The 27,184-nt window shown below is 36.8% G+C and overlaps 1 protein-coding gene across 2 annotated transcripts in view; it reads left to right on the top strand.

Moving 5' to 3' along the window:
- PJA2 (praja ring finger ubiquitin ligase 2) overlaps positions 1-26,773 on the top strand; it is a 77,829-nt gene extending 51,056 nt beyond the window's left edge. For both annotated transcript variants that reach the window (XM_047729805.1, XM_047729806.1), the window contains exons 7-10: positions 3,740-3,851; positions 16,792-16,906; positions 17,295-17,416; positions 26,087-26,773. In XM_047729805.1, coding sequence (XP_047585761.1) covers positions 3,740-3,851; positions 16,792-16,906; positions 17,295-17,416; positions 26,087-26,212 — 475 coding nt within the window. In that variant the 3' untranslated portion in view covers positions 26,213-26,773. The remainder of the gene's footprint in view (positions 1-3,739; positions 3,852-16,791; positions 16,907-17,294; positions 17,417-26,086) is intronic.
- The last annotated feature ends 411 nt before the right edge of the window (positions 26,774-27,184 follow it).

Genomic DNA, 27,184 nt, shown 5'->3' with positions numbered 1-27,184 from the left:
CATTTCTCATAATGCTCAGCAGATGACAGAATTGTTGATTTAGTTAGCATCGTCTGTGCATGTTGGGAGGCAATTACAGTTTAATATGAAGAAATGTTTTCTTTTGCACATTTTCAAATTTTTATGAAAATAATTTTTTTTACAGCTCCATTATGTAGATGCTCTACTCTATAGTTGCACTAAAATTTAATTGATCATTTCTCTATTGAAATAGTGCAGTAAACCTTTCCTCTCATATAACTTGTTCTGTACTTCAGGTTATTTCTTTAGGGCTGCTTAGTAGAGGTAACATTACTGAGATAAGTGGTATTTATTAAAATCTTGATACATATTTTAAATAACTTTCAAAACACATAAAAATTTAAAGAAATAATTGAGGTCTTTCTTGAATATAATTTTTAAAGTTGAAAACTTTTTATTTTGGGTTCTAATTCATTGGTGATCTTTCCGGACACAGCTGTTGGTGTTAAGATTTTAGAGATGTTGCTGATTGTTCCCAGATTGTTCCCAGATTCAGGGTAGTTGCGCTTTTTGGTTTTTTGTTTTGTGTTGTGTTTTGTTTTGTTTTGTTTTAAATATGGAAAGCATTTTGACTTTGATTTTTAAGACAAAATTCTGAAGGTTACTCTTTTGAATTTTATGTAGATTTGTCAATACCTCATTATTTGCTTATGTGGTACTATGTTAATTTATGTGGCAATCGCTGCAAATTGATAAAGTGAAAATATGATTTGATTTTCATACTAAAATAATGTCATTTTGATAACTAAAAGGAAAACTCATGGCAAACAGCAGCAATTCTTATCTCTAAAGCCAAAATTTAACATATTTTTTTTTTGTTGTTCCACCAGAACTTAAAAAAAGTTCAAGCTTTTTGATTCTCTGTTTTAGTTTAAAAGAAAATTTAAAAAATACTCTGTCAAAGTTTATTTGTTTTGATGATGTCACAGAAATGTTGTAGCTTACCCAGAGAGTATATAAACTAGCGTGGTGGGAGTTGTTTCGGATTTAGACAAATTCCAGCTATCATTTATTTATTTTTTGATAACTACTTAACCTCCCTATCTTCCTATAAGAAACTAGGGTTATAATTATTAACCTAATAAGATTGTGGGAAATTAATTCCCTGTGGATGTGACCATGAATTTTTTAAAGCAGTTTGAAATTACTTCAAACTTATAGAAAAGTGACAAAAATAATAACAAAGAATTTCCATATACTCTTCACTAATATTCCCTAAATGTTAACATTGACTATATTTGTGTTATCATTTTCTCTTTCCTTTCTTTCTCTGTGTTTGTGGTATTTTTAACCCCCCCCCACTTATGAGTAAGTTGTCTCGTTACCCATAATCTAGAATGAAGTCCTGAAGAACAAGAACAATTTCTTACGTTCGAAAGTAAAATCTTTAAAATCAGGAAATCATACTGATAACAATACTGTTCGCTAATCTGCAGACATTGTTCAAATGTCTGTAGTTGTCCTACTAATGCCATTAGAGAATTTTTTTCTAGTCCAACCAAGACCACTCATTGTTCTTGTGTAACATGTTTCTTCACTTTTAATCTAGAACATTTCCTCAGTTTTTCTTTGTCTTTCATAACCTTGACATTTTTGAAAAGTACAGGCTGTTTATTTTGTAGAATGTCTCTTCGTTTAGATTTGATGCCATGATTAGGTTCGAGTTACAGATTTTCAGCCAAACCACCAAAGAAATGACATTTTGTTTTTCTTAGTTCATATCAGAAGGCACAAAGTGTCCCACTACTGGTGATGCTAATTCTGATCAGTTGGTTAAGGTGTTATCTTTCAGGTTTCTTCACTGCACAGTTGCCATATTTTTAAATAAATAATTGGCCTCTAGAGGGAAAATACTTTGAGACTAGGTAAATAACCTGTTTCTTCTCACACTATCAAATTTCCATCTACTAGTTTTAGTATCATTAGTGATTTTTATCTGAAAACAATTACCATGGTGATTGGCAGATGAATACTAGAATTTTTAATACTAGCTGATTATTTTGCAGTGACCAAATTTACAAGCAGATATTCTGCTTTGTATGTCTAGCTTTGTTTTACTCTAAAGAAGAAAAGAATTAGCAGATAGTTGACTCTAACCATTTGAAGGACTTTTCTGCAAAGGAAAAGTAGACATAATTTGTGTTGCTTCGGCAGGCAGAACTAGAGCACTTACTTCACATGAGTCAAATTTCTGATAGGGTTCTTCCATATGGAGGAAATAGTTTTGCTGTTTCTTGAATGCCTTCTCTGGTGCGATCTCTGTGCCAGGCATGTGTATGCATTGACTCATTAATTTGTTTTATAGATGAAGAAATAGAGTAACAGTTAAATAAAATGTTCACATTGTCTAGCTCTGAGTTAAATGTGGAGTTAAATCCCTATTTTATTGACTCCGGGGCTCTTTGTCTTTGCACTGTATCTCACTCACTGCTAGGTGAAGGAGTTCTAGTGTTCCAGGGGAGGTTGGATTCACTAACTTCTAGTTTTAATTTTAAAATCTGTGATTATATGAGAATGATTCTTCGTACTATGTGGTCTCTGCTAGTTTTTAAATACTACTGAGGTTTCATCTTCGTAAGAATATGTTTGTATCTTTTGGCAGTAGATTTGTAATTTTAATGATGGCACGAAAGTTGACATCAAAATTATTTTGAGCTAACTTGTATAATTGGATATTCCTGAGTGTATTTGACTTCTCATAGGAACACAGAAGTCAACGGAAGTTTGCCTTTAGGTAGACAAAATAAGCTCAGTTTTGGAGATACTGGATTTGAGGTGACAGGAGTTAATCAAGGTAAAGTGCCCCTCAGAAAACTAAAAATGTAGGTCAAGAGCTGAAGAGGGTTTGGAATTAGATGGAGGTTTAGGAATTAACCTACAGAGAGGATAACTGAGGAAATGGACTTTAATATAATTTACAAGGAGGCAAGATTAGAAAGAAGAGGACTGAGGATATACTGTGGTTTCCAAATTTTGAAGTATATGGTATTTCCAAGACTAGAGGAAAAGGAGGAATCTATGTATGTCTAGGAGTGGAGGAAGAAGATTAGGACCAGAATAAAACTTTCTACGAGGAGATTATAGTCCTTTAGTTTAAAAAGGGGGGGGGCAGTTAAGAGCTAAATATTTTTTAGTCTGAATAATGACAGAGGAGGCCTACTTCTCAGGAAAATAGAAGAGAGATTAAAGAGAGAGACTTGAGAAAATAAAATATTTTTTTAAGGCCTCAGTAATCAAGCAATAAAAGGTGAGAAAAGAAAAAGAGGCTTTGACTATGATAGAATTGAAATAAATGCAGTAACTATCTTTACCATGAGCTCGTGTAAATTTAGGTTGGCAGTTCAAAGGAACAGAAGGGGAAATATGTGGGAAAGATAGGAGGGAAAAGTACTACCTTTATTCCTGCCCTAAGCTATCCCTGGAGTTAGAACTAGAAACATAAGAATTTTCCTATAAATTTTATGTCATGAATATGGCAGCTTATTGGGAGAGATTGTGGTATTCTAACTTCTTATGCTTAGTATTTTACTTTTCTGTTGGGTTCTTCCCACCCCTTATCACACAAGATTTCTATTAAAGTATTTTGTTTATTTTAAAATATTTTTATATTAAAATATCATTAAAATATTTAATGTTTTCTGCTTACACTATTGGTGTGCTAATATAATTATGTCTTCATAAAGATTTCCCAAATCATGTTTGTATTTTTTTTTCCCAGCCTGTTTGACGGTTTTGCAGATGGACTAGGAGTTGCTGAAGCGATTTCTTATGTGGATCCTCAGTTCCTCACCTACATGGCATTGGAAGAACGCTTAGCCCAGGCTATGGAGGTATTTTAGTGACTCACACTGATACTCATATTTTAAGTTGGTGGGATGCAAAATAATAAAAATTGAAGGTTTTTATAACTGTTTTTAGGAAAAGGTGAATAGTTTTTCATCAATAACACTGAGTAGTATATGTACGTAAATTACTCTAGACATTTTGCCAATTTGCCTGTAATTTGCAGTATTTCCTAGTTAGCGCAGAATAGAAAATGTTTTGCTTACATTTAGAAAATACACTTTTCCTTTATTGAATTATCTGGGTTTGTGAATCTGAATATTTTATACACACACACAGGTATATTTGTGAAATGAAATTGACAATCTCTAAGGATATATTACAAACCACTTCTCCTTTTTTGTCCACATGGCTTCTAATGCCACTTAACAAAGTTAGAAATTTTACTCCCATTATCTCCTACATGTATATACTTAAATAAGTGTGGCACATAATTTTGTCTTGCCTTCTTTTCCTTATTTGACTAAAATACTTAGTTGTAATTGTATTTGCATAAGGTCAGAAGCCCAAACTTTTCATGTTTGGAAACTTCCACTGCACTAGTGGATTCCATTATTAAAAGTCTTTTTTCAAATTACTGTTTCTGAAGTGATTTCTAAAGTAGAAAAATAATAATGTGAGTCATTCAAAAGTGAGAGAACAAAAATGAATGAGAAAACTTCCAGAGACATAACAGCATCTTATCTTGAAATTTTCTGAGGTTAGAAAGTCCAATTTAGACTCATAAATTAGACAGTAGGTAAGTAGGTGGTTGGGTAGATAGACCTATCTATCTACACATACACACACTTAAGATAGGTCTGTTTTGGCATCACTTTTTTTTTTTTTTTAACATCTTGTGTAATCTTCCATAGAGATCATTGATCAGTTATATGTTTTGTTTGGTATCTCTTTTTTTAAAGTAACCATAGCAGGAATACTGTGTACTAGGAGAAAAGTCAGAAAGAACATCATAAGACAAGACACTTAGGACTTTTTGCAGATTATTTCTTGCCTTACTAGAGTCCGACACATGAAATAGTGGCACAGTGTGATAGCTTGTATCAGAAATAGAATATGTAAAGATCAAGGATCACTAACTTCCTTGAGTTCAGTAATTTTAAGTGACTACAATGGAATATATATATCCTAGAGTCTGGTTTCATAGTTCTTAAAAACAGTTTTTCCCATTAGTATGCTAGTGGTTTATGATTTCTTGCAGTATAGAGATATCTTTAAAAAGAAATCTTGAGAATTAAAATAGAAGTTTTATTATTTGTTAATAGTAGGAAGTGTGACATTTGAGTGGCTTCTCGAAAGAAGCAGCAGAGAGATTGGTCATTCTGTGTAGAAGCATTAGCAGAGCGGGCGTTAAGAAGAAGCATAGTGTGTCCAGGGAACTTACAGTCTCCACAGTGTTGGCTGATGCTCTTAGGGAACCCAGTGACAGGTCATTCCGACCTATCTGTCCTCCTGCTTCTGACTGATGGTCTTAAGTGTCTCCTTTCACTACAGTTTAACAGCTTCCTCAGCTTTAATGCTCAGCTTTATTTTATTTGAATTCAGTTGACAATGAATACAGTTCAGTCTTCTTACCATTCTAGAAATCTTTCTTTTTCTATGTCTAGTATCCAGTTATTTAATCATGAAATAATTTATCATTTATATTATTATAAATTATAATTTATCTGAAATAATTTATAATTTATGATTTTTCCTTTTAAATTTAACGACGGTCTTTAAATGAAACAACAACAACTAAAAACACAAACTGTGTGCTTTTATTTGTTTTTTTCTCAAGCAACCTGATCTCTTTGTGGCACTGGTTGTTTTCATTTCTGTTATTTTCCTAGTACCAGACTGATCTGTTTTTCCAGATTGAGGCTTTTGGTGAAAATATTGACAATAAACATGTGTCTCCTATCTTGTCTCAAATTTGGGTGTGAACAGGATGAAATATTTAAGATCTTTAACTGTTTGATACAATGATAATAAAGCTTTTTATTCCAAACCAGTTTTGGAAAAAAAAATATTTCCCTTTGCACATTTATGTTGACATCTAAAATTTTTAAACATAAACCCTAAACAATATTGTTTACCCTATCATATCTTTTTGCAATAAAAACATGTTCAAGATGTTTGGGTGGCTCAGTGGATTAAAGCTTCTGCCTTTGGCTCAGGTCATGATCCCAGAGTCCTGGGATCAAGCCCCAAATCGGGCTCTGTGCTTAGCAGGGAGCCTGCTTCCTCCTGTCTGCCTGCCTCTCTGCCTACTTGTGATTTCTGTCTGTCAAATAAATAAATAAAATCTTTAAAAAAAAAAAGAATTTAAATACACAAAATTGGTTTAGATTGAGTTAAAATTGATTGTTGCATCCAGCTGATCAAAAACAAATTTATAAATGTTTATAAATATTGAAACATAATGTAAAATTTTACCAGAAATGTATTTCTTAATTTCCTTCCTTATTAAATTTTATGTAGTCCTAAAATGAGATATAGTTCAACATCAGTTTTGTTTTTCATCTTTATGAATATAAGCTTGAGAAACCTCGTTCACTTAATAAATTGGTGGGAATGGAAGGAGTTTATCATAGTAATGTCATTTAGTTTTTCTGAGCAATTTGCCAGAGTCACATCAACTTGACAGATTATCTAGATCCTCCAGTTTTCTTGAAAGCAGGTGACTGGAGCCTACCTACAAAAATGTTACTCATGGGGCGCCTGGGTGGCTCAGTGGTTTAAAACCTCTGCCTTTGGCTCAGGTCATGATCCCAGGGTCCTGGGATAGAGCCCCGCATCGAGCTCTCTGCTCGGCAGGGAACCTGCTTCCTCCTCTCTCTCTCTTTCTCTCTCTGCCTGTCTCTCTGCCTACTTGTGATCTGTCAAAAAAAAAAAAAAAATGTTACTCAGTCATTACTTCAGTTTGACCCCAGTATTTCATATTGCCCCTTTGAATGGGTAAGAAGTATGCTTTTATTTATAAGGTGAGAGAAGATTAATATAAAAAGGAATATGGGAATGTAGAACCAGCAATGATACTTTGACTGCAGGTACATTTTTAGGCAGATCGGTTTAAGGAAAGGTTATGAAAGAAAGTTAATTGAATTGAAATTGAGTCTCTTAAGACTCTCCATGCCCATGGGCCCCTGGAAAGTCTTTACACACTTAGAGAGCACCTCATATGTACTGCATTATCAGCCTTAATAAAGTAGTTCATGAGGAAGAGCATGTGCTTTTGAGTTAGATGGATTGATTTAGGCTGTGTGACCTTGCACCATTCATTTAACCTCCTCAAGTTTCAGGTCCTCATCTACAAAATGGGAATAATAAAATTTATTTTATGGATTATTTCGACATTATGTTAAAAGCACATAGTAAAATAGCTGGTGCAGTGTGAGTTCTCAGTAAATGGCTGTATTGAAAATTTATTCAAATCAGTCAAACAGGTGGTAATCATCTGGCAAATCTGGATTCAATTATCATTCAAAAATCAGTATTAAATCACTTGTTATAAATCTTCATTCTTTCAAAACTAAATAGTGTTTTATTCCTTAAAAAACAGATTTTGTACTGGCAAAGGATTATGCTACTTTAAACCTAAGTATATTCCAGTTGTGCTGTTTAGTCTATTTTGTTGTCTTTCTGACGTTTGAACTAACTTACAAAAATATATTATACTGTTTGAGGTGTAGATAGATTTTTGTATTTTTATGGATTTTCTTAGCAGTGGTTTTAAAGGAGTCTCTCTTACTCTTGTTACTTATAAGTGACTCCAGATCACCTTAAATATTTGTCAGTACCAAGCCAGTAAATTATTTTTACATATGTGAAATTCCAGGTATGTATTAGCACTGCAGATGGGCAGATAATCATCATAAAGGAATAATGAACCTATAGAGACAAACATGTATCAAAGCACAAGTATCTTACCAAAAATGGAACTTGCTTTAAATAGTACCGCCCCCCTTTTTTAAAAAACGTGTGGTACTAGTACATATGAATTCTTGCATTCTGTCTCGAGAAGTATGCAGGGAATTGCTGGAGATTCATGATTATAGTTATATGAGAGAGAAGGGACAAGTAATAGGCTATTACTTTCCATTTTCTGTTTCCTGATGGGGAAGTTTAATATAAAGAATTGTTAACTATAATTGGTGATTAGAGTAATAAGGATTTACTTAGTAAGAAATAAAGATACTTCTAAAGAATATAGAAAAAGCACATATAAGGAATGTCCACCACATGTCGGGCTCAGATCACCTAAGAAAGAGTCCCCACTCCACTCCAGGGCTGGGATTCAAACTTTGATGGAGTTGGCACAGCTGTGACTTGCTGAATGGCAGAGAAGTCTAGTGCTGCACTGGCAGAACTTGCTGGAAATCAGCCCTGGGGTGCTGCCGGGGAAGGCTATATTTATAGGGAGATGTCTAACTGGAAGCAGTCCGCTACAGAACTGTCCAAGGTGTTTGCTGGGGGAGCTGCTGGCCCCTGAGTGCTGCTGGCAGCATGTATTACAAGAGCTAGATGCTGGAGAAGCCAAAGTCTGCTGCTGGAGAGAACCACGCATGCCATGGAAACCTGTGTCAACTAGACACACTGGGATTAGAAGCAGAGCCCTTTTCCTTCTGCAGTGTCTCTGCAGCATCTTCTGTGAACAAAGCTTAAATAACATTGTGACAGCTATCAGAGGAAAATACTTAAATAGCCCAAATCCGTTTTCACAGAGCTGACAAAAACAGTGAACTTGGATTTGAGGAGCAGTAATAACTGGAGAACAGTCCAGTTGGATCCCATACACCTTTCTACGTGCATTTGAGCTCCTTTCAACAGCAGTGCAACTATTCCACCTAACGAGATACACCTATTCTTAAAATGGAGAGGTTTTCACCCTTTCTCAAGAATGAACGGATGAGCAGACTCCCAAGGGTCATTATATCCATCACTAAATATTAATTACTCTACAAATTCAGTCACATTGAACATTCTCTTATATAAAGATTAAATTGTAAAGTTAACTGCTATATGAAATAAAAATGGGAAGGAAAAAGAAAATGGTTAGCAGATACAAATAAACACATAACAAGCTCATAGAAAATATGCAAAGCCTACTAGTCCTTGTTTTTATATTTGGTCTCAGGCTATAGTTGAGAGCTGTGGTTTCCTTCTTCAGTAACCCATTCTGTATTTTGTGTGCCTTCAGCAAGAATCTCAGCTGGTTAGGAATCTTTACCTGTTGGAGTAACCTAAACCTACATTCCTGAAGAGTATGTGTTCTCGATCATCCTGCCCTTTTTTTGGATGATGTTGTTTTCGATAATTCACTGTTGGGCATAGAAGTAATAAGAGATATACACTCCAAGCGAGATTATCACAGGATTCTTAAGATGAAAAAAGCTGGTCTATGGAAGGTATGCTACTTCTACTGGAAGAAGGAGGCTCTGAGTGACTTGGGAATTCAAAATAGCCTGTTTCCACTGAGTCCAACCAGATGTTCCCATTTTAAGTATCAGAATCCTGATTAAGCCAGTCAGTGACACAACTTTCGAGAAACTTGACAAGACAGAATTAAACTCTCATTTTAATTTGGCAGTTCACACAATTAAATTTTGTGTTTGATTTTTAGAGATAAGATATTTGTTCTAGGGCTACAATGGAAACTCTGGTTCTTACACAGTACCTTGCTCTGAGAGTTAGTGGCCCTGAGTTTGTCTTTTCGTATGTGAGCAGGGACACTCTAAAGGATCTCATCCCACATTAGATTTTACAGTCATCATTATTGCCATAAGGTCAAGTGCAGCAGGCACCTGGGCTCCCAAGACACATGTATTAGTTGGCACTTCATTGCAGTGGACCCCAGTGGTAGTTTGATTGTGATTAATGTGATTATTTGTAATCAGGCTTTGTATTGATAACATTTCATTTCTGTTGGCCAGAAGCAGGAATAGCAGATTTAAGGAATAACCTTAGGACGAGCACACACACCCCACCCCCACCTCTGCTTGGGGCTGAGATCCAGGGTGTTAGGAGGGCATAGCTATGGCTCTTAGAGAAGTGCTTGTGCTACTCTGCTGGCAGAACTTGCTGGAAATCTGCCTTCGGGAGTGCTAGAGAAACTGTTTACAAGGACGTGATTAATTGGAAGCACACTGCTGCAAAGCCACCCAAGATAGGTGCCAGGGGAATCTGCTGGCTGCCTTATACAGCATCTGTCAGGCGCTGGAGAAATGACATGTGCTTCTGGAGCCAGGCAATGGAGAAGCCCCTGGCGCGAGAGGTGCCTCATGCTGGAGAAGTCATCTGTGACACAGAAGCCCACCATAGAAAACCCTTCCACACTACAGCCCAGCAAGCCCACTAGAACCAAGAAGCAAAGTACTTCTGGGAAATCTCGCCAGAGCTCTCTCTCTACTGACAAAACCTAAGGTCATGTAGGCCAACAAGGGAAAAATATTCAAAAGGCCCAGATCTATTTTAACAGACAGAAATGAAAGGTGAATTTGGAGCTAAGAGTCGGTAATTCCTTTTCTGGCACACAGTTTTTCTTTTTGTAGTCTCTGCAAACTCAGAGTCAAATTGGTGTTCAGAATTATTAGGTGTATTTACTAACTCTTACGATGAACCTTTTTTGCTTTCTCCTTTTCTTTGTTCTGACTTTGCTTAGGCCTTGGCCATATTGTCTGTTGTAAGTTACCTCAAATTCTTTTTGGAGAGACATAATTCATTGTGAGATTATCCAGGCTAAATCCTGAAGAGTATACAAAAGGTTATGTCTGCCATCCAAGAGAGGACAATGTTAACTGTCAGGTAGAATCCTCCTACGTGGGAGGCCCAGCTTCCTTTTATTGTGGTAACATACACATAATGTAAAATTACCTAACCATTATTTAGTATACAGTTAAGTAGCATTAAGTACATTGTAAGCAGTAAGTCCCTGCTCCTTCCTTTCCCCAACCCATGGCAACTACCATTCTACTTATGTCTCTGAGTTTTACTACTTTTGGTACCTTGTTTAAGTGGCATCTGTATTTATCCTTCTGTGACCAGTTATTTCACTCAGCATATGCTTTAAAGGTTCATTCGTGTTGTAGCATGTGTCAGAATTTGCTTTTGAAAGCTCATTGTATGTATATACATTGTATGTATATACCACATTTTTCTTGGCTTTATTGAGGTATCAGTGACATAGAACATTTTATAAGTTTAAGGTATATAAGGTGTTGGTTTGATACACTTATATTGAACAAAATGATTATCACTGTAGGGTTAGTTAACACCTGCATCACCTCACATAATTTCCATTTCTTGTGGTAAGAACATTTGAGATTTTTACTCTCAGCAACTTTCATGTATATAATACAGTATTGTTAATTATATCACCCTGTTTGCATAGATCCCCAGAATTTATTGATCTTATAACTGGAATTTTGTACCCTCTGGCCACCATCTCCCTGCTTCCCCTACTCCTCACCATTCTACTGTCTTTCTGTGAGTTCAGGTTTTTTAGATTCCACCTGTAAATTATATGATTGGGTACTTATGTTCTCTGACATATTTTAGGTAGCAGGAATTTTTTCTTTCTTATGGCTGAATAATATTCCAGTGTGTATATATAGGTACCTCATCTTTATCTGTTCATCTGTTGATGGACACTTAGGTAATTTCCATATCTTGGCTATTGTGAATAATACTGCAGTGAACATGGGAGTACAGATATCGATTGCTCCAAGATCCTGACTTCATTTTCTTTAGATGTATACTCAGAAGTGAAATTGTAGGATCATATGGTAGTTCTGTTAATTTTTGGAGGAATTTTTATACTATTTTTCATGATGACTGTACCAATTTATATTCTCACCAAAAGTTCCCAAGGGGTTCCCTTATTTCCACATCTTTGCCAATATTTGTTCTTTCTTGTCTTTCTGGTGATAGCCATTGTTAACCCTTGTGAAGTGATAACCTCACTGTGATTCTGATTTGCATTTCTCTGATGATGAGTGATGTTGAGCATCTTTTTATGTACTTGTTTGTATGTCTTCTTTGGGAAAATATCTGCTCATTTCCTCTACCCATTTTTAAGTCAGTTTTTGGTTTTGGTTTCTTTTTACTGAGTTGTAAGAGTTCCTTTTATGTTTCAGGTATCAATGTCTTATCAGATATATGATTTGCAAATATTTTCTCTACTCTGTAGTTTGATTTTTTCATTTTGTTAATGGTTTCTTTTGATATGCAGAAGCTTTTTAATCTAATGTAGTCCACTTAGTTATTTTTGCTTTTGTTGCTGTGCCTTTGTTGTCATACTCAAAAAATCGTTGGCAAGATCAGTGTCAAGGACCAGCGTTTTCTTCTAGAAATTTTATGGTTTCGGGTCTTATGTTTAAAAAGTCCTTAGTCCATGTGGAGTTAATTTTTGTGAGTGGTGTTAAGGTAGTGATACAGTTTATATATGCAGTTATCCTTCTGTGTGTGATTATCTGGTTTTTCCAATATCATTTATTAAAGCCATTATCCTTTCCCCAGTGAAAATTCCTGGCTCCCTTGTCAAAAATATTAATTGTCCATATATGTCAGGATTTATTTCTGGGTTCTTGATTCTGTTCCACAGGTCTAAGTATTTTTATGCCACTACCATACTGTTTTCGATTACTACAGTTTTATAGTATAGTTGGAAAATGAGAAAGTGTGATACCCCCAGCTTTGTTCTTTGCTTTGGCCATTCAGGGCCTTGGTGGTTCCATACAAATTTTAGGAATTTTTTTTCTATTTCTGTCAAAAATGCCATTGTAATTTTGATAGGAATTGCATTTAATCTGTAGATTGCTTTGGGTAGTGTGGACATTTTAATATTAATTCTTCCAGTTCTTTAACATGGAATATCTTTCCATTATATCTTCATTCTTTTTCATCTTTCAGTTTTCAGTAAATGGAATCTTTCACCTTCTTGGTTAAGTTTATTCCTAAGTACTTTACTGCTTTTGATGCATTATGATTGGGATTGTTTTATCTCTTTTTCAGATATTTCTTTGTTAGTGTACAGAAACATAACTGATTTCTATATCTTGACTTTATACCATAGAGCGTCCCTGAATTTGTTGATTAGTCCAAACAACTTTTTGGTGGAGTCATTGGGATTTGCTACATAAAAGATGAAATCTTCAAACAAAGACAGTTTTACTTCCACCTTTCCAATTTGGATGCCTTTTATTCCTTTTTCTTGCCTGAATGCCCTGGCTAGGACGTTCAGTACTGTATTGAATAGGAGTGCTGAGATTGGGCACCCTTACCTTGTTCTTGAACTTAAAAGCATTTAGCCTCTCACTGTTGATTATGAGATTAGCTGTGGTCTTGTCATACATGGATACCTTAATTATGTTGAGGTATGTTCCTTCTGTATGTAATTCATTGAGAGCTTTTATTGTGAAAGAATGATAGTTTTGTCAAATTTTTTTTCTGTGTTTATTAAGATAATCATATGATATTTATCTCTTACTCTGTAATACCACATTTATTGACTTACATGTGTTGTGACCATTCTTGCATCCAGGGATAAATCCCACTTAATTGTGGTGTATGAACCTTTCAGGTGCTGTTGAGTTCAGTTTGCAGGTATTTAGTTGAGGATCTTTGCATCTATGTTCGTCAGGGTGATTGGATTTTAATTTTCTTTCTTATGTCCTAATCTGACTTTGGCGTCAGGATAATGCTGGCTTTAAACAGTGAACTTGAGGGTGTTCCCTGTTTCTCATTTTTTTGGGAGAGCTTGAAAAGGATTGGCTTTTAACTCATTAAATGTTTGATAGAATTGTCCAGGGAAACCATCTGATCCTGGGCTTTTTTGGGGGGGAAATTTTTGACTACTGATTCAATATTCTTACTTATGTTAGTCTGTTCAGATTTTCTTTCTTCTTGATGTCAGCATGTTGTGTACATTTCTAGGCATCTACCCATTTCTTACAGGTTCTCCATTTTGTTGGTGTATAATTATTCATGATAGTCTCCTATGATCCTTTGTATTTTTGTAGTATCAGCTATAACGTCTTCTTTCATTTCTAATTTTATTTGAGTCTCTTCTTTTTTTCTTAGTCTAACTAAAGATTTAGCATTTTGGTTTATTTTTTCAAAAAACAACATTTAGGGTTTTTTTGGTTGTTGTTTTTTTTTTTTTTAAGATTTTATTTATTTATTTGTCAGAGTGAGTACAGGCAGACAGAGTGGCAGGCAGAGGCAGATGGAGAAGCAGGCTCCCGCTGAGCAAGGAGCCCGACATGGGACTCGATCCCAGGACGCTGGGACCATGACCTGAGCCAAAGGCAGCGGCTCAACCAACCGAGCCACCCAGGCATCCCACAACATTTAGTTTTGTTGATATTTTGTATTTTTCTGATTTCTGTTTCATTTATTTCTGCTCTAATTTCTGCCAACTTTTGACTTTGTTTGTTCTTCATTTTCTGTTTCCTTGAGTTGTAAAGTTAGATTGTTTTTTTGAGATTTTTTTTTAATATGTAGCATATTTAGGCATTTATCACTATAAACTTCCCTCTCAGAACTGCCTTTGCATCATCCTGTAGGTTTTGACATGCTGTTGTTTCCATTTGCTTTTATTTCAAGATATCTTTCGATTTCTTCTTTGACCCATTGGTTTTTCAGGAATGTGTTTTTTAATTTTTCACATATTTGTAAATTTTCCCATTTTCTTTCTGTTACTGATTTTTTTTGTTTGTTTGTTGCCATTTTGGTCAGAAAGAAAGTTGGTACAATTTCAGTCTTCTTAAATTTGCTAAGTCTTGTTTTGTAACCTTCCATATGATCTATTCTAGAGAAGGTTTTATGTGCACTTGAGAAGAATGTGGTAGTCTTTTGCTGTTATGTGGAATTTTTTGTATATTCTTGGATCTGTTTTAGCTGAAGTGTAGTTCAGGTCTAATGTTTTATTTCTCATTTTCTATCTGGATGATTTATTCTTTAAAGTTAGGTATTGAAGTCCCCTAGTATTATTTATTGTTGTGTAATCTCACTTCAGATCTACTTTTATTTGCTTAATATACTTAGGTGCTCTAATATTGGGTGCATATTTATTTGTCATTATTTTATCCTCTTGATGAATTGACCCTTTATCATTAGAAAAATAATCTGGTCACTTATTAACAATTGTTGGCCTGAAATCTATTTTTTTTTAAAGATTTTATTTATTTGATAGAGATCACAAGTAGATGGAGAGGCAGGCAGAGAGAGAGGAGGAAGCAGGCTCCCTGCTGAGCAGAGAGCCCAAGGTGGGGCTTGATCCCAGGACCCTGGGATCACAACCTGAGCTGAAGGCAGAGGCTTAACCCACTGAGCCACCCAGGCACCCCGGCCTGAAGTCTATTTTTTCTGATACAAATGTAGCTACCCCTGCTCTCTTTGGTTTCTGTTTGCATGGAATATCTTTTTCCGTCTCTTTACATTGAGCCTGTGTGTCCTTAAAGCTGAAGTGGGTCTCTTGTAGGCAGCATATAGTTGGGTCTTGCTTTTTCAATCCAGCCAGCTACTTTCTACCTTTTGCCTAGAGAATTTGGTCCGTTTACAATTTGAATAATTATTCGTAAGTAAGGAATTTACTTATACCGTCTTACTAGTTGTTGTCTAGTTATTTTTTAGTTCTCTTTTTCCTTTCTCCCTCGCTTGCTGCCTTCTTTTGTGACTTGATTTTCCATAGTGGTATTGTTTAATTTACTTTTCTCTATCTTTTGTGAATCTAACATAGATTTGTGCTTTGTGGTAACCATGAGGCTTATGTAAAATATCTTAACACTCTATTTTGGTATGGTATAACAACTAAACTTATATTACATACAGAAACTCTACTTTTGGGGTGCCTGGGTGGCTCAGTGGGTTAAGCCTCTGCCTTCAGCTCAGGTCATGGTCTAAGGGTCCTGGGATCGAGCCCACATCAGGCTCTCTGCTCAGCAGAGAGCCTGCTTCCTCCCTCTCTCTGCCTGACTCTCTGCCTGCTTGTGATCTCTGTCAAATAAATAAATAAAATCTTAAAGAAAAAAAACACTCTACTTTTATTCCTCCCTTTTATGTATTTGATGTTACAGTTTACCTCTTTTTATATTGTACATTATTAACAAATTATTGTGCTATAGTGGTAAGTCTTTTCCTTTAACCTTTATACTAGAATAAAGCAGTTGACACATTACATTATAGTATCAAAGTACTCTGAATTTGTCTATACACTTTACCAACCATATTTTGTTTATCCATTCATTTGTTGATGGGTGTTGGGTTTCTACCTTTTGGATCCCATGAATATAAGTCCTACCTGTAGTTCTAATTGTAGCTGGAAGGGCTAATCAAGCCACAGAAGGATTATACTAAGATGTTATATGATCTGTTGTTCCTTTCATCTTTGTTAGAATGGTAAATTTATATAGACATTGAACCCCTAATTAAAGTTCACATCTCAGATAACCCAGTAATGTTAGTAAAAATAGTCATGTGGGTGTGCTGACTCTTTGCCAGTGATAGATACAGCCATTCAGAAATAGACATTATTTGTTTGCTTCTATAACTTGAACATCATCTGGTAACCTTGGTCACATTTTATCTTTCATATGTTGAGCCTGTTCAAAAGTGTTCACTTTGTTTCATCTTACTGCTTTCACACAGGAACTCATAAGTTGGAAGAGGTAACCACTCTTCTGAAGATACAGATATGGTGGGCAAGTAGATGATTCTTGAGACAAGATAGATTTTTCTTGTTCTTGTGAGAAGTACGGTGCTTTTTTGGATACTTTTTGATGTTTTGGTGTGGCGATGATTCCTTTTAGGAGGAGACAGAAAGGGCAGGGGACTGAAGCAAAAGAGACTAGTGGTACATATAATTTTGAAAGATACCTTAAAAAAGTGTTTTTTATTACTGTTTTAAAGTTTTTTTCTAACAAGGAGCTGTGACTTCTTTTTCAGACTGCACTGGCACATTTAGAGTCTCTGGCAGTGGATGTTGAGGTGGCCAATCCACCTGCCAGTAAGGAAAGCATTGATGGTCTTCCAGAGACCCTTGTTCTTGAAGACCACACTGGTAAGGGCAAAGTTGATCTCTCATGTCAGATAACACATTTCATGTTTTCATATATTATCAATATACCTGAAAGATAAAATACTGACTACTAGAAACTTACCTTAGTTTTTCTATGGAGCCAGTTTCTGACAAACTTTCACCTAATGGAAGAATATTTTTAATTTATTAAGTCATGGGCTGGAACAAATGTGCCCCAGCCTGCTTTTCTACAAAAGCAGTATGTATTAAATCCCAAATTGTCATGTATTACAGAAACATGTTTGGCAATTACTTTTTCAAAGATGGCTCTTCTGTCTGTCATAGGTATCATCTGTGAGTTAATATGTTGGTTTTCAGTTTTATTAAAATTGAACTCTGTGGGATTGATCAGATTATTTTTGATTTTCAGCAATTGGTCAGGAGCAGTGCTGTCCAATCTGTTGCAGTGAGTATATTAAGGATGATATAGCAACAGAGCTTCCCTGTCACCATTTCTTTCACAAACCTTGTGTCTCAATTTGGCTACAGAAGGTGAGTTTTATTTTTACTTTTTTTGAAATTAATATTTTAATAGTTCCTCCTGAAAGTTAGTGATGATAGTATCTTTTAAGCCTATTTTATTCAGCTATATACTTGTAGTACTTTTTAATTGTTACAGATTGATTACAACTTAATGATTACAGATTAATGATAATGTGGAACTGTTTTACTTGACTAACATTTCTGAAAAACAATATAGATAACACTAATTGCTTGGCATATTCAATCACTTTTGGAAATGATTAAATATCAAAAAATCATTTTAAACCTAGTAGATCTTTAATCATATCCCTGAAATTTGTGTTTTCAAAAATATCACAAGCAAAAAAAAAAAAAAGCCTTTGGCATCTCTCAAAGTACTGTAATAATACATATATATTCTGCTAATATAAATCAAGGTCTTTGAAAATGTATATGAGAAATATGTAATCACCGACAAGAAACCTCCTATTCCAACTATATATATTCTCCCTAAATATTTACCCAATAATTTTAAACTATATTTGAATTACTTAAGACTCTTTGTTTTTTTCTTATTTAAATCTTCTCTGTGAACTCTGTTTTTACACAAAGTATTTTTATAGGCAGTAAGGTAGAAATTCCCAAATCACTTTCACAGCTTATGTACTTAGGGATATAACTCCCTCTGTTCCCTATAGCCACTCCCCCCCTTCTCCCCTTTTTTCTTCCTCCTCTCCTTCCTCCTATCCTTTCTTTCTTTTTGCTTTCTTTGCTGTTGCTACCCTTCTACTGCCACTTCATGGTTGTCAAAGTTCTACTTAAGATTTGTAAGATCCAGGAGTAGCAGGCTGAGACAACATCAGGTAGCAGGAGGTCAGCTAGATAGCTTATCTAACCATTGCGAACACCTACAAATCCAACGGGAAATCGAAGAGAAGAAGGGCAACAATTCTAGAAACAGAAAATCGATCACTTTCTGAAAGGTAGGACTTGTGGAGAAGTGAATCCAAAGTGACAGGAAGATAGACTTCAGCGGGGGAAGGGGCCAGCTCCCGGCAAGCGGTGGAGCAACGGAGCACAAAATGGGGACTTTTAGAAGTCTGCTCCACTGAGGGACATAGTTCCAGAGGCTAAACCAGGGGGAAGCCCACGCAGGGTCAGCGTAACCCCAGGTCCCGTGGGGTCACAGAAGGACCAGGGGTGTCTGAGTGTCGCAGAGCTCGTAGGTATTAGAGCGGGAAAGCTGGACACAGCGACAAAGCCAAGGAGTGAGCTCTCAATTTGGGCTTACCTTGAACCAGTCGTAGGCTGGGTGAGTTCAGAGCGCGGCAGGAGGCCACGGAGACAGAAGCGACCAGGCGCTTTTCTCCAAGTGCCAGCGATTGAGCGCTTTCCTCCAAGCGTGACCAGAGGCCAAGGAGACGGGGGCGGTTGGGCGCTTTTCTCTGAGGGCACACTGAGGAACAGGACCCCGAGCTCTCGGCTCCTCCTGGCCACAGATTGGGAGGCCACCATCTCCATTCCTGTCCTCCAGAACTCTACGGAAAGCATTCAGGGGACAAAAGCTCCCAAAAGCAAACCCGAGCGGATTACTTAGCCCAGCCCCTGGTAAGGGTGGTGCAATTAATTCCACCTGGGGCAAAGACACTTGAGAATCACTACAACAGGCCTCTCCCCCAGAAGATCAACAAGAAACCCAGCCAAGACCAACTTCACTCACCAAGAAGAATAGCGGAATTCCAGAGGAGGAGAAAGCAAATCTTATCTGGACAAAATGGCAAGGCGGAAAAACTCACCACAAAAAAAAGAGCAAGAGGAAGTACCAAAGGCTAGGGACCTAATCAATACAGAAATTGGTAATATGACAGATCTAGAGTTCAGAGTGACAATTCTCAAGGTTCTAGCCGGGCTCAAAAAAGGCATAGAAGATATTAGAGAAACCCTCTCCGGAGAGATAAAAGCCTTTTCTGGAGAAATAAAAGAACTCAAATCTAATCAAGTTGCAATAAAAAAAGCTATTAATGAGGTGCAATAAAAAATGGAAGCTCTTACTGCTAATATAAATGAGGCAGAAGAAAGAATTAGTGACATAGAAGACCAAATGACAGAGAATAAAGAAACTGAGCAAAAGAGAGACAAATACTGGACCACAAGGAGAGAATTCGAGAGATGAGTGACACCATAAGATGACACATTAGAATAATTCGATTCCAGAAGAAGAAGAAAGGAGCAGAAGGTATATTGGAGAGAATTATTGTAGAGAATTTCCCTAATATGGCAAAGGGAACAAACATCAAAATCCAGGAGGTTCAGAGAACCCCCCCTCAAAATCAATAAAAATAGGTCCACACCTCATCACCTGATAGTAAAATTTACAAGTCTTAGCAACAAAGAGAAAATCCTGAAAGCAGCCCAGGAAAAGAAGTCTGTAACATACAAGGGTACATTAGATTGGCAGCGGACCTATCCACAGAGACCTGGCAGGCCAGAAAGAACTGGCATGATATATTCAGAGCACTAAACGAGAAAAACATTTAAGCCAAGAATACTATATCCAGCTAGGCTATCATTGAAAATAGAAGGAGAGATAAAAAGCTTCCAGGACAAACAAAAACTGAAAGAATTTGCAAACACCAAACCAGCTCTACAGGAAATACTGAAAGGGATTCTCTAAGCAAAGAGAGACCCTAAAAGTAGTGGATCAGAAAGAAACAGAGACAATATACAGTAACAGTCACCTTACAGGCAATAATACAATGGCACTAAATTCATATCTCTCAGTAGTTACCCTGAATGTTAATGGGCTAAATGCCCCAATCAAAAGACACAGGGTATCAGAATAGATAAAAAATCAAAACCCATCAATATGCTGTCTGCAAGAAACTCATTTTAGACCCGAAGACACCTCCAGATTTAAAGTGAGGGGGTGGAAAACAATTTACCATGCTAATGGACATCAGAAGAAAGCTGGGGTGGCAATCCTTATATCATATCAATTAGATTTTAAGCCAAAGACTATAATAAGAGATGAGGAAGGACACTATATCATACTCAAAGGGTCTGTCCGACAAGAAGGCCTAACAATTTTAAATATCTATGCCCCTAACATGGGAGCAGCCAACTATATAAACCAATTAATAACAAAATCAAAGAAATACATCGACAATAATACAATAATAGTAGGGGACTTTAACACTCCCCTCACTGAAATGGACAGATCATCCAAGCAAAAGATCAACAAGGAAATAAAGGCCTTAAATGACACGCTGGAGCAGATGGACATCACAGATATATTCAGAACATTCCATCCCAAAGCAACAGAATATACATTCTTCTCTAGTGCCCATGGAACATTCTCCGGAATAGACCGCATCCTGGGTCATAAATCAGGTCTCAACCGGTATCAAAAGATTGGGATCATTCCCTGCATATTTTCAGACCACAATGCTCTGAAGCTAGACCTCAATCACAAGAGGAAATTTGGAAAGAACCCAAATACATGGAGACTAAACAGCATCCTTCTAAAGAATGAATGGGTCAACCAGGAAATTAAAGAAGAATTGAAAAAATTCATGGAAACAAATGATAATGAAAACACAACAGTTCAAAATCTGTGGGACACAACAAAGGCAGTCCTGAGAGGAAAATAATATAGCGGTACAAACCTTTCTCAAGAAACAAGAAAGGTCTCAGGTACACAACCTAACCCTACACCTAAAGGAGCTGGAGAAAGAACAACAAAGAAAGCCTAAACCCAGCAGGAGAAGAGAAATCGTAAAGATCAGAGCAGAAATCAATGAAATAAAAACTAAAAAAACAATAGAACAAATCAACGAAACTAGGAGCTGGTTCTTTGAAAGAATTAATAAGATTGACAAACCCCTGGCCAGACTTATCAAAAAGAAAAGAGAAAGGGCCCAAATAAATAAAATCATGAATGAAAGAGGAGAGATCACAACCAACACCAAAGAAATACAGTTATATGAACATACTATGAGCAACTCTATGCCAACAAATTCGACAATCTGAAAGAAATGGATACATTTCTAGAGACATATAAACTACCACAACTGAACCAGGAAGAAATAGAAAGCCTGAACAGACCCATAACCAGTAAGGAGATTGAAACAGTCATCAAAAATCTCCAAACAAACAAAAGTCCAGGGCCAGACGCCTTCCCAGGGGAATTCTACCAAACATTTAAAGAAGAATTAATTCCTATTCTCCTGAAACTGTTCCAAAAAATGAAATGGAAGGAAAACTTCCAAACTCATTTTATGAGTCCAGCATCACCTTGATCCCAAAACCAGACAAGGATTCCGTCAAAAAAGAGAATTACAGACCAATATCCTTGATGAACACAGATGCGAAAATTCTCACCAAAATAGTAGCCAGTAGGATCCAACAGTACATTAAAAGGATTATTCACCACGACCAAGTGGGATTTATTCCAGGGCTGCAAGTTTTGTTCAACATCCTCAAATGAATGTGATACAATACATTAATAAAAGAAAGAATAAGAACCATATGATACTCTCAATAGATGCTGAAAAAGCATTTGACAAAGTGCAGCATCCCTTCCTGATTAAAACTCTTCAAAGTTTAGGGATAGAGGGCACATACCACATATTATCAAAGCCATCTATGAAAAACCCACTGCAAATATCATTCTCAATGGAGAAAAACTGAAAGCTTTTCTGCTAAAGTCAGGAACACGGCAAGGATGTCCGTTATCACCACTGCTGTTCAACATAGTACTGGAAGTCCTAGCCTCAGCAATCAGACAACAAAAGGAAATTAAAGGCATCCAAATCGGCAAAGAAGAAGTCACACTATCACTCTTTGCAGATGATATGATACTATATGTGGAAAACCCAAAAGGCTCCACTCCAAAGCTGCTAGAACTTGTACAGGAATTCAGTAAAGTGTCAGGATATAAAGTCAGTGCACAGAAATCAGTTGCATTTCTTTACACTAACAACAAGACAGAGGCACGAGAAATTAAGGAGTCAGTCCCATTTACAATTGCAGCCAAAACCATAAGATACCTAGGAATAAACCTAACCAAAGAGGCAAAGAATCTATACTCAGAAAACTATAAAATACTCAGGAAAGAAACAAAGAAATGGAAAAATGTTCCATGCTCCTGGATTGGAAGAACAAATACTGTGAAAATGTTTATTTTACCTAAAGCAATCTACACATTTAATGCAATCCCTATCAAAATCCCATCCACTTTTTTCAAAGAAATAGAACAAACAATCCTAAAATTTATATGAAACCAGAAAAGACCTCGAATAGCCAAAGGAATATTGAAAAAGAAAGCCAAAGTTGGTGGCATCACAATCCCGGACTTCAAGCTTTATTACAAAGCTGTCATCATCAATACAGTATGGTACTGGCACAAAAACAGACACATAGATCAATGGAACAGAATAGAGAGCCCAGAAATAGACCCTCAACTCTATGGTCAACTCATCTTCGACAAAGCAGGAAAGAATGTCCAATGGAAAAAGACAGCCTTGGGACGCCTGGGTGGCTCAGTTGGTTAAGCAGCTGCCTTCGGCTCAGGTCATGATCCCAGCGTCCTGGGATCGAGTCCCACATCGGGCTCCTTGCTTGGCAGCGAGCCTGCTTCTCCCTCTGCCTCTGCCTGCCACTCTGTCTGCCTGTGCTCACTCTCGCTTCTCTATGACAAATAAATAAATAAAATCTTTAAAAAAAAAAAAAAAGCCTCTTCAACAAATGGTGCTGGGAAAATTGGACAGCCACATGCAGAAAAATGAAATTGGACTATTTCCTTACACCACACACAAAAATAGACTCAAAATGGATGAAGGACCTCAATGTGAGAAAGGAATCCATCAAAATCCTTGAGGAGAACACAGGCAGCAACCTCTTTGACCTCAACCGCAGCAACTTCTTCCTAGGAACATCGCAAAGACAATAGAAGCAAGGGCAAAAATGAACTATTGGGATTTCATCAAGTTCAAAAGCTTTTGCACAGCAAAGGAAACAGTGAACAAAACCAAAAGACAACTGACAGAATGGGAGAAGATATTTGCAAACGACATACCAAATAAAGGGCTAGTATCCAAAATCTATAAAGAGCTTAGCAAACTCAACACCCAAAGAACAAATAATCCAATCAAGAAATGTGCAGAGGACATGAACAGACATTTCTGCAAAGAAGACATCCAGATGGCCAACCAACACATGAAAAAATGCTCCACATCACTCGGCATCGGGGAAATACAAATCAAAACCACAATGAGATACCACCTCACACCAGTCAGAATGGCTAAAATTAACAAGTCAGGAAATGACAGATGCTGGCGAGGATACGGAGAGAGGGGAACCCTCCTGCACTATTGGTGGGAATGCAAGCTTGTGCAACCACTCTGTAAAACAGTGTGGAGGTTCCTCAAAAAACTGAAAATACAGGGGCGCCTGGGTGGCTCAGTGGGTTAAGCCGCTGCCTTCGGCTCAGGTCATGATCTCAGGGTCCTGGGATCGAGCCCCGCATCGGGCTCTCTGCTCAGCAGGGAGCCTGCTTCCTCCTCTCTCTCTGCCTGCCTCTCTGCCTGCTTGTGATCTCTCTCTGTCAAATAAATAAATAAAATCTTAAAAAAAAAAAAAAAAAACTGAAAATACATCTACCCTATGACCCAGCGATTGCACTACTGGGTATATATCCTAAAGATACAAACGTGGTGCTCCAACGGGGCACGTGCACCCGAATGTTTATAGCTGCAATGTCCACAAAAGCCAAACTATGGAAAGAACCTAGATGTCCATCAACAGATGAATGGATAAAGAAGATGTATATATACACAATGGAATACTATGCAGCCATCAAAAGAAATGAAATCTTGCCATTTGCGACGACGTGGATGGAACTAGAGGGTATCATGTTAGCTAAATAAGTCAATCGGAGAAAGACAACTATCATATGATCTCCCTGATAGGAGGAAGTGGAGATGCAATGTGGGGGTGTTGGGGGTAGGAAAAGAAAAAATGAAAGAAGATGGGATTGGGAGGGAGACAAACCATAAAAGACTCAATCTCAAAAAACAGACTGAGGGTTACTGGGGTGGGGGGATGGGAGAGGGTGGTGGGGATATGGACATTGGGTAGGGTATGTGCTATGATGAGTGCTGTGAAATGTGTAAACCTGGCGATTCACAGACCTGTACCCCTGGGGATAAAAATAGGTTATATGTTTATTTTTAAAAATAAACAAATAAATAAAAGATTTGTAAGATCCAATGTGGAAATGTTCACCATTCCATTATAAAATCTAAAATTTCTCTCTTGGCTTTCAAGGCGTTCTGTGATCTAGCCCCCAGCCTGTCTGTTCACATTGACTCCTGTGTACCTTTGTTTATATTTGCTCAGCTGGTGTAGTTTTCCCCTATACCATCTGCAGGATTAGATGATCTAGGCAGGACCAGCTTAAATTCCACCTTTTCTGTCCTTCGTATCTCCTTTATTTAAATTCCCATGTATTTAAAATCCCACGTATTAAGTATCTAAGCCTTAAGAAGGATCTAAATGTTCCTGCTATGTGTCAGGAACTGGTAGATGACTTGTATATTTTCTCATTTAATTCTCACAATAACTCTGGGACATATCCTTATTCATTTTCCAGTGATTGTTACTCATCCAGGGCTACACAGCTGGTATAGGGTTAATTGAGACCACATTCATCTGACTAAAATGTTGTTCGGGCTCAGTCCATGTGGCTGGTGCACAATGAATGCTTGTTAAATTAAATCCTTGAATTATAACATTTTATATGTTGTACAGCTTTGAATTATCGTTGACTTGGTTATAACCCAAAGTAATAATCTCCTCGGTCTCTTTCAGTCAAGAAAAAGCCTTTCCTCTGGGGAAAATTTCCCCAAGATACAAATCTTTGTTCAACAGCATGATTTCTATCAGGGCTATCTCTTTGGGGGAAGAAACATATTCTCAAGAGGATAATCGTCGCCCTGTGACACATCTTTATAATCTTTGGTCCAAAGATGTACTCACAGTATGACTGTTTTCCCTCTCCCATCTTTCTTCCTAGTTCTGCTGTTGATTTCTTTCATCATTTAGAAGGCACTTAACTCCCCATATCTTTTTGAAAAGGGGTTATATGTTTAATAAAGAAGGTCTGAAGTCTATCTGTTTTGACACACACTTAAGTGAGGCTTCGGCATATGTAAGGGAAGTCCGTTCTAGGGGTTGGTTTGGTGTTACAAATACATGAATTGATTTGATTAGGTCTGTGGTTTCTCTAATGTAAGCATCACGGAGTAAATATAAAAACTAACTCAGTTCGGGTGAGGACGTGTGCTTTGACTTCTTGCTCACATTGCACAGCGCTGAGCAAGGAATGTAGTAGACTCTCCACTAATCCTGAGTAAAAGATGACTGACCTGAAAGATACAAACATGATTAGGAGCTGCTGTTCACCCTCAAAGAAATTAGAATCTGATTGGGATAAAGAGGAAATAGCATCACACTTTTGCTTCTCTGGATTATGTGGGTTTGAAGTTCATTCCGTTTTTGTTTTTAAGTTATTTGATTTGATTTTAGGATAACAGATACCATTGTTTCTTTGGGGTTTTTTTGGGTTTTTTCCTTGCTAAGATACTGTGTGGCAGTTAAGACCTTTTCTTTTGCTCTGACCTTGTTTTTCTCCCCCTCCAGTCTGGAACGTGCCCCGTGTGCCGCCGCCACTTCCCACCCGCTGTCATCGAAGCATCGGCAGCTCCGTCCTCTGAGCCTGACCAGGAGGCCCCCGCTTCCGCTGACAGCTCTGCAGAAGCCCCTTAAACTTTAACCCTTGAATGAGATCACTATGTCTAAAAGTCAATCTGCAAATTCCTTCTCAATCTGATGTGCAAATAATTATATATAAATAAATTTAAAATCCTATATATAGTCTATACCATAGTTTAGAAAGAAGAATATTAACCTTTCTAAACTAAATTTAGGTTCGCAGAAAGTACTAAACATTTTCAAGCTGAATGTTGAAGCAGTGCATCCATTTTCTTTCGTTGAACATGTTGGTATTAATTGTAAAGTCAAGCTTACCAGTTAACTCTCTCCAGAAGAAATAATCATGTATGTGGCACATATTACTGGTTTTGTCTGAAGTACTGCCACTAAGTGATTATAATTAAACTCTCCTATTTGCATCAAATGTGAAGACTGTGATCACAACAGTAGTAAAATTTGGTTTCATTGGAAATAAAAAGAATTCTAAAACATGCTTTTTTCATTGGTCGCTTTGCTTTTGCTACATCAGAACCTCTTGGTTCATAATACTGAGTGGTCTTTTTAAGGAAGGTGTCTAATCTTCCATCTTTGTTTAAAATTAGGACTTTTTAGAATCGAAACAGAGGCCAAAATTTTGGCTTAATCACCACAAAATTTTAAGATCTTAAATGTAATCCCCTTGGAATGGTTAGATAGTAAAATAACTTTTTTTTTTCCTTTTTCTTAATGGTGGATGTGCTTAAAGTAAGGTTAGCAAAGCATGAGTGTTTTACTATGGTTGGTGCTTGAGGTAAGGTTAGTAAAGCTTATGAACAATCTAGTGTGCTCAGTGTTTGATATGATGAGGTAAATTAGATGGCCTTATGAAATCCTTTTTCCCTTTCTACCTGGTTACAGTTATACTTGAGAACATTCATGGCACATTTCTTAGATAAGTGTTGTTTTTTTAATTTATAAATTTATAAATATGCTTGTTTATAAATTTATAAATATTAGATACAGTTTGTTTAAAGTAATTTTGGTTCA

Source organism: Lutra lutra, chromosome 5 (assembly GCF_902655055.1).
Source record: "Lutra lutra chromosome 5, mLutLut1.2, whole genome shotgun sequence".
Taxonomy (NCBI): domain Eukaryota; kingdom Metazoa; phylum Chordata; class Mammalia; order Carnivora; family Mustelidae; genus Lutra; species Lutra lutra.
Note: the sequence above shows the minus strand (reverse complement) of the source record. Positions and strands in the feature narration are given on the sequence as shown.